General features: G+C 46.3%; 1 protein-coding gene across 1 annotated transcript in view; it reads right to left on the bottom strand.

The window, feature by feature from the left end:
• The window catches only part of NINJ2 (ninjurin 2), a 78,658-nt gene extending 68,169 nt beyond the window's left edge, over positions 1-10,489 (bottom strand). Inside the window, exon 1 of the mRNA XM_039236374.1 lies at positions 10,278-10,489. Coding sequence (XP_039092305.1) covers positions 10,278-10,451 — 174 coding nt within the window. The 5' untranslated portion in view covers positions 10,452-10,489. The remainder of the gene's footprint in view (positions 1-10,277) is intronic.
• Positions 10,490-12,532: the final 2,043 nt, after the last annotated feature.

Below are 12,532 nucleotides of genomic sequence, written 5' to 3'. Positions count from 1 at the left end.
CTACAGTTCACAGAAAAGGAACACTTGATTCCGCCCCAACTAAGTGCCCAGAACTTGACATTAGTCCTCTCCCTTAATCCTCACGATCCGATCCCCTGTAGAGGGGGTATCATTATCCTGGTTCTGGAAACAAGGGAACCAAATTTCTGTGAGATCGAGAATTGTACAGCTACCGAAGGGCCAGTTTGCAACGAAGCCAAAGTTTTTTTCTAAGTGACTGGTCTTCATACCGGGACACGAGTTTGTGTCTAGATTCACACCCTCCTGGGTTCCCTTGTTTCCTTGGGGGAGCAAACAGCGAGGGCAGAAGATCTTCCCTAGAGCAAAGTTATAGGCCTTTCCAGGCCCTTTTACCCTGTAGGAGCAGTCAGTCCACTGTGGAGACCAATTCCCCTTTCACGTCTTAGAGTGGGTAGACGGTCCTTGACCCCACAAGCCTGGGTCAGCGGCCACTTCTAGCACCTCTGTATCCCTCTTTTGGTAGCCGGGATGACCACCTATTGCAATTTACTCCGCTATCTCCCTCTGTAGATGGAGGGAAGCTACCTGAGTGCCGGAAACATTACCCTAAGCCCCGCATTTGGCTGGAATTGCCATGCATGGCCCAGCTCCCATGATGCAAGTGTGCTGCAGGAACAACATTTGAAAAACAATGAACTAGGGGCGCCTGGGTGGCTCAGTCGGTTAAGCCTCCGACTTGGGCTCAGGTCATGATCTCACAGTCCGTGAGTTCAAGGCCTGCGTCATGCTTGAGACGTGTGCTGACAGCTCAGAGCCTGGAACCTGCCTCTGATTCTGTGTCTCCCTCTCTCTCTGTCCTTTCTCTGCTGTCTCTCTCTCAAAAATAAATAAGCATTAAAAAAAAGAAGAAGAAAAGCACTGAACTAGAGTTCGGAAGTTAAAAGCAAGGTAAGAAGGGAAACTGGAGACTATAAAAAATTGACTTTTAACAATCACACCAATAATAATAGCTACGGCTATGATTTACTACCGCAATGTAGCAGGCATTGTTCTGAGTGCTGTAGCACAAGACTCCTCAAAACTTAAATGTGCATTCCAGTCAGCTGGGAATCTTGTTAACCGGGAGATTCTGATCAGTCATCCGGGGCTCTGAGACTCTGCATTTCTAACAAGCTCCCCTGTGATGGTGCAGGAATCATACTTTGTATAGCAAGGCTTTGGTGTATTAACTTGTTTTATCCTCTCTAAAGTGTTATGAAGCAGGTATCACTATTTCTAGTTTACACACAAGGAAGCTGAGAGGTTAAGCACCTATGAACTGAGGTCAAAGAAATAAACCACAGGGCAATGAGGGAGGGGGGGAGTGGTATGAGCAGGTACAGTTATAGAAGAAGAAATAACAATCCTAGGCCCAGGAAACATTTACAAAAGCCTGGCGTGCAGGGAGAGTGGACAGGGGCTGCAGCAACAGCTGTTTCACCCATTGGGCGCCAAAGGCCCCGAATATTTGAGACCTGCAAAACCATATTGCCACCTACATCTGAAAACTGAACGTTTAAATTAATCATTTCAACATTCGAATCGTCACAAAGCCTTTCAAAATTTTTACATTACAAAACGTCGTACTTAGTGAATGGTATGGGTTGTGTTTTAATACATTTGATAAAAATGGGGGAGGGCCTTCCAAGCCTAGGGCCTACTAAGGACAAGTTAAGCGCTGGCCACGTTGGGTTTGAATGTAATGCTGAGGGCAGCTGGGAACCACTGATAGAAGCAGGAAAATGTTCTCTGTGGCTACAGTGAAGAGAAGGGATTGGAGGGAGGCCAGACTGGAGGCCCAGTGGCTGGAGACCAGATAGGCGTTTATAGACTTCCAGTCTGCAAGACAGTCTCTCCTCAGTGCCAAGATTAGCGTAAAACGATAGCATTATACAACCCAATTATTGTTTGATTCCTCCAGCCCCTATCTGACTCAGCATTCCAGATTGACTTAAGCTTTGGGGACAAGGATTTTGCCAAATCCTTCCTCATTAAGGCTGGCGATGTTACAGTCTAGGCGAGGTATGTTTAAGAGCACAGAATTGAGTCAGACTGCCATGAGCATGAACCTCGGCCCTGCTACTTGCTAGCTGTGTGACTTTGCAGAAGTGATTTAACCTCTCGGGGCCTCAGATTCCTTACTGGGCAGAACTCATTCCTCATGGAATTTAAACTGCATGTACGGTGCCTCGCACAGAATAGGTACATAGAGACACATGGTAGCTGTTATCACGTGTGTGCCGTTATTCTGAGACCTAGTTGAGTTTTCTTTAGGAGGGAGCAGAGGGTGGGGTCAATAATTTAATCTTTTCATCCATTTTCCGAGGTAGAAATTATTATTCTCATTTGGCAGATAAGGAAACTGGGGCTCGCAGATGAGATGGCCCAGTGAACTAGGGGCAGAAAGTGGGAAACCTGCAAAAGCTGGAATGTTGTTTTATTTTTACCTCGTTTTGTACAGTGTCTCCAGCAGTCAACATCTGCTGCTTCCCCCGCCCTTTGACCGGTCCAAAACCTGTGTCCCTTAGTCATGGCATGAATCTGTCACCACTGAACACTCTTCTTGGGGCTCCACCAACCTCCATTTCCCTTCTTCCCCGACCTTATCTAACCCCCCTACTACCTCCCCCTACCCCTTCTTAACGCCCCGCCCCCAAGTTTACAGCTTCTGGATTTCCCTTATTAAAGAGACAGTTTGTCTCTTGGAGAATCACAGACAGAACCGCCCTAGCCTGGGATGCCTTCCAGAGTACCTCCCTTTAAAGGGAGGAGATAAGTAGGTCACATCAGGATGGTAGGGGAGGAGGCGTACTTCTAATGGGAAGGAGGAAAAATACTGCAGATCACATGGAGAATGGAAAACAAAATAACACGGCTCCTCTGTCTCTCTGATTCTATCTCACCATCTCGGTGGCAGCCCCCTGCTGGCTCCTATTACTGTGAAAAGCTTGGGGAGACCCCCCCCCGGCCCCCATACCTCAAACTCTTGGGGTTTGAGACACCCCTGGAAACTGCAGTGAGCAGAAGGTGGGCTCCCCTTGGCTCCCCTCCATCCCACCCTGCCTCCTCTTGAAGGAGGCCCCACAACCACCAGGGCAGGTTTCGCTTCTACGTGGAGAGGTGATGGCTCAGCTTTGCCAGAGAATTTGGAACTTCGTCTGATTCCCTCTCCTCAAGGGCCTGAGAGCTCTGCAGCTTGGAGGTTCCCCAGGGCTGGGATGACACTGGCTCTGCCCTGGTTGCTGGGAGTAGCTCCGGATCTGGTTCACAGAGATTCTGCTGCAACCAGCACAAGTCAAGAGGGATTCTGCTCCCTTCTCCCAATCCAAACTCTGTCGAAGGCAGTTCACAAGAAGGGGTGTGGATGAACATTAAATGACATAGATTGCTGTGAAAACCAGAGAGACGGAGACAGGGCGAGGCATTAAAGGTCCATCACTGCCAGCCCCACCCTGCCCAGCTATCCCTAGGGACTGAGCCATGCTTGAATCGTAACTTTGGGCGGTCACATTTCTAGGAAACTGTGGCTGAAGGTGGGAGGTGGGGTGGGGAAAAGTCCTGGCTGCATGAAATACACTGCCCCCCCCCCCCCCCCCCCCCCGCTGTGTACCCTTATGGACTGAAAATGTGTATTCAGGCAGAGGATGGGTCCCTGGACTCTGAGCCCAGGGAACAAGGCAAGCACACAAAAACAAAGAGCAAAGCCTGGTTCTTGGACCTGGGGATAAACAGTCCCACTTCCCTGGATGGGGCTTTGGAAACAGAGTTCACCTCTGGAGAGGCTGAGGGTTTTCCATTCTCTTGGCGTGGAGCCTGGTGGACTTTCAGCTCCAAGGCTCACCGCTTTAGGACACTGGCTAGGCTTTGCATAGAGATGCTCCAGATTGCAGGATGCGACTCTCTCCCACCTGGCTGGTGCCCCCTGCCCTCCTTACTGCCATCCCTAAACCCGGGCAGACTATTCAGGAGTGCTATATTCCTGTGCTCTTTTCCCTCCACCCCTGCAGAGACAGAGTACCTCCCTACCCCCACCCCAGGTGTCCGTGCCCTGTGGGAAAGTCCCACCCTTGCCTATGACTGCTCTTCTCTCTCCGTGTGAAGCAGGGTTGGGTTACAGGACAGAGACATCCATCTTCACCTGTGCCTTCATTATGCTTAACCTCCCTAGGCTTGTCTAACGCACTCTTTCCCAGACTGGAGTAATCCCAAACCATCTCTCATTAGAATGGGTATAAATCCCCACAGGTATGTGGCTGGCAAGTATCAGCAGTGTGGGGGTGCCCGTAGTGAAACAGGAAGTTTGGACTTGTGACACTTAGGTCCTTTGCGCTCTCAAAAAGTGACCAGTAGCTCCTTGTCCCCGGCGTCTGTTCCAGCCTGGGTCTCTTGCTTTGCCAGCATCCCTGCCTCACTCCAGGTCCACCTTGAGTGCTACTCCTTGGCTTGTCTAGGATCACATGGGGGAAAGGAGGTCAGGCTTGGCGCCTCCATACCACCGCCCGCCCCCATCAGTCAGCAAGGTACCTGGGCAGTGGTTTTGAAACCTCAGAGTACATCAGAGTTACCAATGACTGGTGAAAATACAGATGGCTGGGCCCCTCCCCAGGGTTTCTGATTTAGTAGGTCTGGAGTAGGAACTGAGAATTTGCATTTCTAACAGGTTCCCAAGTGATGGGATACTGTTGCTCCAGTGGCCGCATTTGAAAACCACTGAGCTAGAGTACAGCAAAAATAAAACCTATGTCTGAGTCCTAGCCCTGCGGCTTTCGTGTTCTGTGATCTTGACCTTGACCTTTCTAGGCTTCATTTCCTCTTCCAATAAAGGTGGAGTAAGGACCCCTGGGTGGTTGGGAAGATTAGAATCTTTGGAAGAGCCTTTCACTGTGTATGGCAAATTGAATTATGAATTAGTCAACAAATATATGTTGAGTATTTTGTTGTCCATGGGATACTCTGCCCAATGTCATGGCTGACTTTGGGCGGATCGTATGTGAGGATTCTAAGACCAACTTAAACATCACACAACTCTGGGACTCCGTTTCCTCTTCTATAAAACAAGGCCTGTGGTCCGCTAGACTAAAGGCCCCTCCACGTTCCGTTTAGAAGCCTCAACTCTGGGAGGGGCCTTCGGTCTTGGGAGGCACGGCCACGTTTCTTGTCCTTGCCCACCCCTTTCCAGGATGTCCGCTTGAGAGCTCAGGTGCTTCTGCAAAGAACACCAATCACCAGAGTCCCTGGTCAGTTCAGTCTCGAGGGGAATTATGGGGCCTTCACTGTTATGATCTGGTTCCAACCAACTTTTATAATTATACTTCCCACTGTTATTCTTCTATTCACCTTACAACCTAGACAAATGGGACTACTCATCCTTCCCCAGATACGCCCTGTGATGTCCTGCTTGCAGCCTCTGTTCACACCGTTCTCACCAGTAGAATATCCTCTACTGGTCAGAGTCTGATTCCTCCTTCAAAGTTCACCCAAAGGCTACCTCCTCCAACAAGACATCCCAAATCCTTCCACCCTCTGTCTGTCTGTCTCTCTAGCTAACTATCCTCCACATATCTCTCTACTTAATACAAATTATTTTATATTTGTCTTTAGGTGATAGAAGGAAAAGTTACTGAAGTTGTCAGGTATAAGACCTGACTAAACATCAGACGCAACCACCTCACCCCCTCCGACTTGCGTCTGATGTTTTCCCTCCGAAACGGCCGTGTAGAAACTCGGACGTCTGTGGGTGTGTCCCTGGATTTCACATTTGTAAAGTCTGTTCTTGGAGCATACTGAGATATAAAAAACAAGAGTTGATACTACGTAAAACTTTTAAAAAGTGGAACGGCCACTTAAAAGGAGATGCCTACTTATGCAAAAGATTCGTCAGCTGTTTATTTTCTAGGGTAATCAGAGTCAGGAATAAATATCTATGTGTGTATGTATCTTCTGTGGTTCATATTCACAGATCTACTTGTTTGCATATAGGCACATCTGCTTCTCTAATTTTCTTTTTTAAACGACAGGGTTTTTTTTCTATTCTAAATATATGTGTTGGTAAAAATGTTTAAAGGAAATAAAAAGTAAAAATAAAGTAAAAGAAGAAAGTAAGTCATTCATAACCCATAAATAACCAGTATTAACATTTTGGTGTATTTCATGGGAACAGTTTTCCTGAACATATTTACTGTATATGATTTTTAAAGGAAGTTGGGATAAAATGTTTATGCACTGCTGTATCCTACTTTTTTGATTTATATATGGTTAGTATTTTGTTATTCCTTTAAGTATTCTTCCCAAACATTGGAAAAAATTATTTCATGGTATCCACTAACAGATGAGCCAAAATTTCTTTATCTCGGGGTCTCGAACTCACAACCCTGAAATCCAGAGTTGCACACCCACCCACTGAGCCAGCCAGGTGCCCCATACTGGGTCATTTTTAAGTCTCTTGATGTATACTACCAAACTGTTTTCTGGAATTTCAATTTGAAAATACTTCCAGAATAGTTTACCTATAGCACCCCCCCTTCTATTCATAAGTAATTTTTACCTCCATTCCCAGTGCATTCTATCTTTTACTGTACTTAACCCCTTCTGCACTGAATTTGCATTCGGTGTGTACAAGTCTTCATTCCCCTATTAAGAGATCATCTTTGACCGTCTTCATATCTCCTTCAACATCGAGCACAGGTGGCCGAAAGGGGCCAGGGCACTGAATCTACGTAGGTAAATCTATAAGCAGAAGAAGAGCTCCATTTTGGGAAAGGAGCAAGGAGAGTGGCTTGAACTCCATACTCAGGGGTGGGGTTGCAACACTGGTTGAAGGTGAAGAAAAGGGATTGTCCTCCACCCTTGATACATCCACATCTCAGAGTGGGGGAGAAATGAAGGGAAACTGGTCCAGTCTAGAGCCTGGAAAAGGAGTCGCCTTAGCTGTCTGACAGGGCTGCTACTAAGGGCCAGGGGAAGGGCAGAAGCTTGGAGGTCACAGCTTCAGGTTGTGGAAGGAGAGGCACCAGTGCCAGCCATTCTACTCTCACAGGCCTTGATCTTGGGAAACACCTGCAACATTGATGATAGGGGCCTAAGTTAATGTTTTTTCGATTGGCGTTTCCCAATTTCAGTTGTACCTTGTTTGCGATCTCAATCTTTAGTGACAAGAAAGAAGCAATATGCAGACACACACACACACACACACACACACACACCTGTGTTTCATTTCATCCAGAGCGGCCACACTTCTGAGCAGTTAAGACAGATACAATTATTAAAATATTCAGGGTGTGCCCATGATATTCATAAGGCCTGAACAAGAACTTAAAACATATCATGCCACCTACTTTAGCCTCATCCTGAGCAATAAAAATTTAGAAATCATAGGTTTGGTGGATTAGTTACCTTTTTTGTAATACACACTAAAGCTATAAAGATAGCCATCACAATAAAAAAATTTTCAGCCATTGGTAGTCCCTTTACTAACCGTTGATTGTATGATTGTAACTGGACCACATTTTGGGGACATACTACTTTAATTCCACTTAAGCTTTCTAAGGTCAGGTATCATGATTTATTTGGTGCTTAGTACAGTGTTGAAGCTCAATAAATATTTGTTCTTCCTTTGGTTTTGTTTGTTTTGGTAATGGGATAGTGATGAATAGAAATTAATTTATATACTTAACATAAATGAAATCTCCAGGATCAGGATTATAAGGGGAGATCAATATTTATATGGTAAAGAGAGTTGCCCTGGTTTGAATACGCCATTATTATTTGGACTTGGGCTTTAAGGTGTTCAGGGTAGAAAATAGTAAATCATACACATACTACCTAGCTATCTTACCAGGGGGTAAATAATACATTTGCAAGTTGAAGAATTAGTCTTGGGGCTTATAAAATAGAATAACACTATTTAGCTCATGCAGGAATTCAACCCACTATAATAACCTCAGGAAATAAGAAAACTTTTTCATACCTAGGAAGCACAGAGTGAAATATTTAGTCGTTGATTAGTAAATATCTGTTAAATGAAGAGATGAAATGTCTTAGCTACAGTCACTATGTCTTGACCACCCCTGGAAAAGCATTCTCAGAAACAGAGGAACTAACATTTACTCAGTACATAATATTCTAGGCTCTTTATATATGTCTCTCCTCTGGACTTCATGTGGGAGCACCATGTGAGGAGAGGGTAAAATTATGCTACTAGGGGACAGATACTTTCACCTTAACCAAAACCTGCCTTCTCCTTGGAAGACCGCAGTGACTGTTCCACCATTGGATCCAGGGAACTGGACAGGAAGATGTTGAAACTCATGGATGATCTTCTGGCCGATGAAATAAATAAATTACCAAAAAGAGGTGTGAATAAGATGCCAGAATAAAAGAATATATTGGGAGAGAGAGAGAGAGAATAACTCTAATAAAGAAGAGAAAGGGCACTCTAACACTTTAGTTACCTGCTAGGAATAGAGACATTTATCAAGTCCTGGCCAGCAGTTTTCTCCTCCTTAGTTCTGCCTACCTCTTTCTTCTGAACCTTTCTTCCAAATGTAATATCTTTAGCCTGTAACTCGGGATTGTTTAACTCATCAGCACATAAGAAGCTTGTTCTTCAGGGACTGAAAATGAGCAATACCATTTCCTTAACTACTAACGATCCAATGGAGGCAAGAACTAGAGGAAGTAAAAAGAAAATACACCCCAGGGTCAGAAGACCTGGGTTGGAGCCCTGACTCTGTCATGGTCTGATAGAGTGACCCCATGCCTATTAGTGAGTCATGGTCTGATAGAGTGACCCCATGCCTATTAGTGAGTCATGGTCTGATAGAGTGACCCCATGCCTATTAGTGATCCCCTCTAACTCATGGCTCCCTGAAATCATTCACTTACAAATATTTTCTGTGCAACTACTGTTTACTAAGCACTTCCCTGGGCACTAGGAATAGAGCGATCAAAAAAAAAAAAAAAGATTCTAATGGAGTTTATGTTCTAAAGAGATTGATTAGATTGGATAAGTAATCAAATGAACAATGTAAACTTCAAATAGTGAGCAGTGCTATGGAAGAAATAAAACAGATGATGAAGACAAAGTCGAGGGACGGTTCCTCTACAGAGGGCAGAGGTCTCCTTGAGGCAGTGACATTTGAGCTGAGATCTGAATGGACTAGAAGGAACCAGCCCAGGGAAAGAATATTCCAGGCAGAAAGACCAGCGAGCTCTGAGTTGGGACCGTGTTTGGGACTGCGTGACAATCAAGGAAAACGACACTATTTTGCAGGTCTAGTAGACCGATGGTTTTGCACACTACTCCAAGCGAGTCTACAGCTTCCTCGGTTGTGTGTCAGCGGTGGAGGGGCGGAGGGCAGCAGTTCTGAGGGGCCCCCATCATGCTGCCTAACACACACAGCGGCTCCTTTTTCATCTGAGGCATACACTGCCGTGTTGTTGAAGCTTTTGCCTAAAGAACAGATACCATGACCAAAAATCCTTGGTCTCAAAAGTCCTTCTCCACTCTGTAATTGTCCAGCTCTCTGAAAATTTATCGTGCAACCTCTGTGATCCCCACAGAAAGGCTGACTTTATTCAGTAAAGTCGGAGAGGGCCAGTTCCAGCCACCTAGCTCCCCTCTTAGCAGAACATCCCATTCCCTTCCCTGCAATGGTGGATTGGAGCCTCTGATGTCCTCCAAGCCTGTCCCAGGTAGGGAGGGACACACGTCTCTGCGTCCTCCTAGCAGATTATACTGGCTTCCCTTTCTTGTCCTGTCCGAATAAGACACTCTGTCCTACACAGCTTTGTGGAGAGAGCCGCAGAGGGGCTCCAGTTTTTTCCAACCTGTAAAATGCAAAGTTGGCCAGCTGCCTCTCTTCTTAACTCTAAAACTCGTATCTTTCCTTGTCTTCAGAGAACTGCCAGCAGCTCTCAAAGAAGTCTCTAGTGTCCTGGGGTTTGGAGGAAAGCGCTGTGCAGAATGTGAAATCATCTTCTGGTAACGCCAATCTAATTAGCTCTTTGACTGACAAGAGGAAGCAGAGGCCAAGAGGGATTTAAACAATCCCTCTCTCGCATATTTCAAAACAAGCGGAGAACCAGACAGGGAAACGGAAAGAGAATAAAGAGATAAAGCTTAGGGAACATTCGGAGAAGGGGGTGAGTAAGAAAGAAAGCTAGGCCGAGGGGGGAGAAGATCAAGTGACCAAAATAGTAATCCTTCCTTCCCCCAACTTTACCTCTGCTCCCCCCCCCGCCTCCACCCTCCTTCCTCTCTCCCGGAGAGAACTTACTTGGAGGTCGATGATTTCTCTCTCTGATTCCATCTTGCTGCCCTCAAGTGCCTTCACACGCACGGATGCTGGTAACAGACTGCGTGGGCAACTCCAGATTTTGCTGTCTGAGTCTCTACTGCTTTCTTTGGGTGGGAGAGAGCACACAGCTAGCAGGACAGACCTGCTATTCATCCATCTGATGTGGGATGCCTGTCCTGCGCTCGGCCCCTGAGGGAAGTGTACACACGCATACACTTGCGTGCGTGCGTGCATGTGCGCGCGCACACGCATGTGCACTCCAGGGGGTGGTATGTGACATATTGATAGGTGGTCTTTTGAGTTGGTAGTGAGAGCATCATTTTCTCTAGTGGCGTCAGTGCCCCTCCGGCCCCAGAGGGGCCATCCGAGGTCAAACTCAGCCTGCTTTGAGTTAGTAGCTTTACTACCAGCATAGAAACCCTGTGGATTTATCAAGGAGATGGAAAAACAGCCTGAGTACGCTGTCTGACTTCACATCGGTGGAGCCGAATAGGGGCCTCAGTCATCAAGGGTGGGCAGACTCTAGCGTGTTCCCAAGACTGAGGCTTAGAGACTTCTTTCTCTTGTTCCCTGTAGCCCTAAAAGTTTAAAAAAAAATTGTAGTTTACTTAATAGGCACTGAAGCATAAGCCTTCTTCTATAAAGTGAGTAAACAATAAACTTTTATTGACAAGTTGTTTGATGTCCTCATTTTCTCCCTTGATTAGGCAGAAGGAGAGCAGAAAAAAGTTATACCTTCAAAACTGTTTACGCAAGGAGTTGCATTTCCCTTACTTTTAAAATAAAGTCACCAGGAGTGAGTCTTTTCTTGGAAAAGTTTTCTTTCTCTTGTTTACCTTAGAGCCTAAAACTCTTCTGGTTTGTTCTTGAAGCTAGTTTTAGACACCGGCTTGTGTCTGTGTGGGTGTGGCTATGTCTGTGAGTGTGCGTGGTGGGGGCAGTGTTAAATTGGGGTAATCCAATTCAGAGTTTAAAGGGAGCGAGGAGAGTAGTGGAGTCAGAAGTTTACTCTCACCACACTTAAATGTGTCGCCAAAGGGGTGGGGATGGGGATTCTTTATTTCTATTAATGATGCAATGTCTTTATAAGTCCTCACCCTGCTAGACATGTGGTGAGTAGTCCATAGGATGATGGATCATATTTCCATCTAATCTAATAAACACAGTGAGATTTAATTTAAATGGTAAATGGTTCAGTTTAGATAGAATGCTTAGCCTTTCCAATTTCCACCCCTGTCCCCCAGAAGTGACATCTAGGTGTGGGGGGGAGGGGCGTGGTTTATTTTTATTTATTTTAAAACATTTTATAAAATGTTTTACTTATTTTTGAGAGCACACAAGCAGGGGAGGGGCAGAGAGAGAAGGAGACAGAGGATCCAAAGTGGGCTCCGAGCTGACAGCAGTGAGCCCCATGTGGGGCTCAAACTCATGAACTGTGAGATCATGACCTGAGACAAAGTCAGACGCTCAACCAACTGAGCCACCCAGGTGTCCTGGGGCATGGTTTATATACCCTTGGAGGTGGAAGAGTGATGGTTCTTCGAGGTGCCCTGGAGCTTCTGCTCATATCTGCTATGGTGGGGCTGGGCTGCCCCTCTGAGTTGGTGGCTACAGAGGAGAGACTGGGCCTGTTCCTGGGCCTCCTGCTGGTGTTGGTGGCTAATCTCGGTGGCCAGGATAACTCATGGTCCATTCTCTGCACTTAAAGACCCAGTGGGCTCGCTTGTTGACTTGGCTCTATCTCAGCTCTCGTGGTGATGTGGACCATGCTGAGACCTGCTATGACTCATATGTGCTCCGATCCTCGTGGTACTAGCTCCGTGACCCACCTCTCCAAGATGGCCTCCAAACGCTCCTCCTGCCACACACTTGACTATCACTCCACTTCTCCCTTGGGCACGTGGGAACGGAGAGCTGCTGTCCATCACTAGAGAGAAGCAAGCTCAGCCCCAATCCTAGTAAAGACTTTGCTTAGGTGTGGCTGCTTCAGCTAGTGCAGGAGTAGCCTTTAAGGTAGCCTCTTTCTAGACTCCAAACTAGGAGTGAGACGTGGAGCCAACTCCTCAGCATTCCTTCAAAGATCTACTGTAATATCCATCACTCCTCCCGCCCCATAACTACACAATGTGACCAGAGATATTCCGAGCACTTTAACACACCCTCACTTACTTCGTTCCAACAATAATTCTGTAAGGTAGAATTGTAACACCTTACCCATGTGTCACAGTTGAGGA

This window comes from Hyaena hyaena, unplaced genomic scaffold, assembly GCF_003009895.1.
Source record: "Hyaena hyaena isolate Hyena2069 unplaced genomic scaffold, ASM300989v1 scaffold_108, whole genome shotgun sequence".
NCBI classification, from domain to species: domain Eukaryota; kingdom Metazoa; phylum Chordata; class Mammalia; order Carnivora; family Hyaenidae; genus Hyaena; species Hyaena hyaena.
The sequence above is the reverse complement of the archived record's forward strand: the minus strand, read 5'-3'. Positions and strand labels throughout refer to the sequence as shown.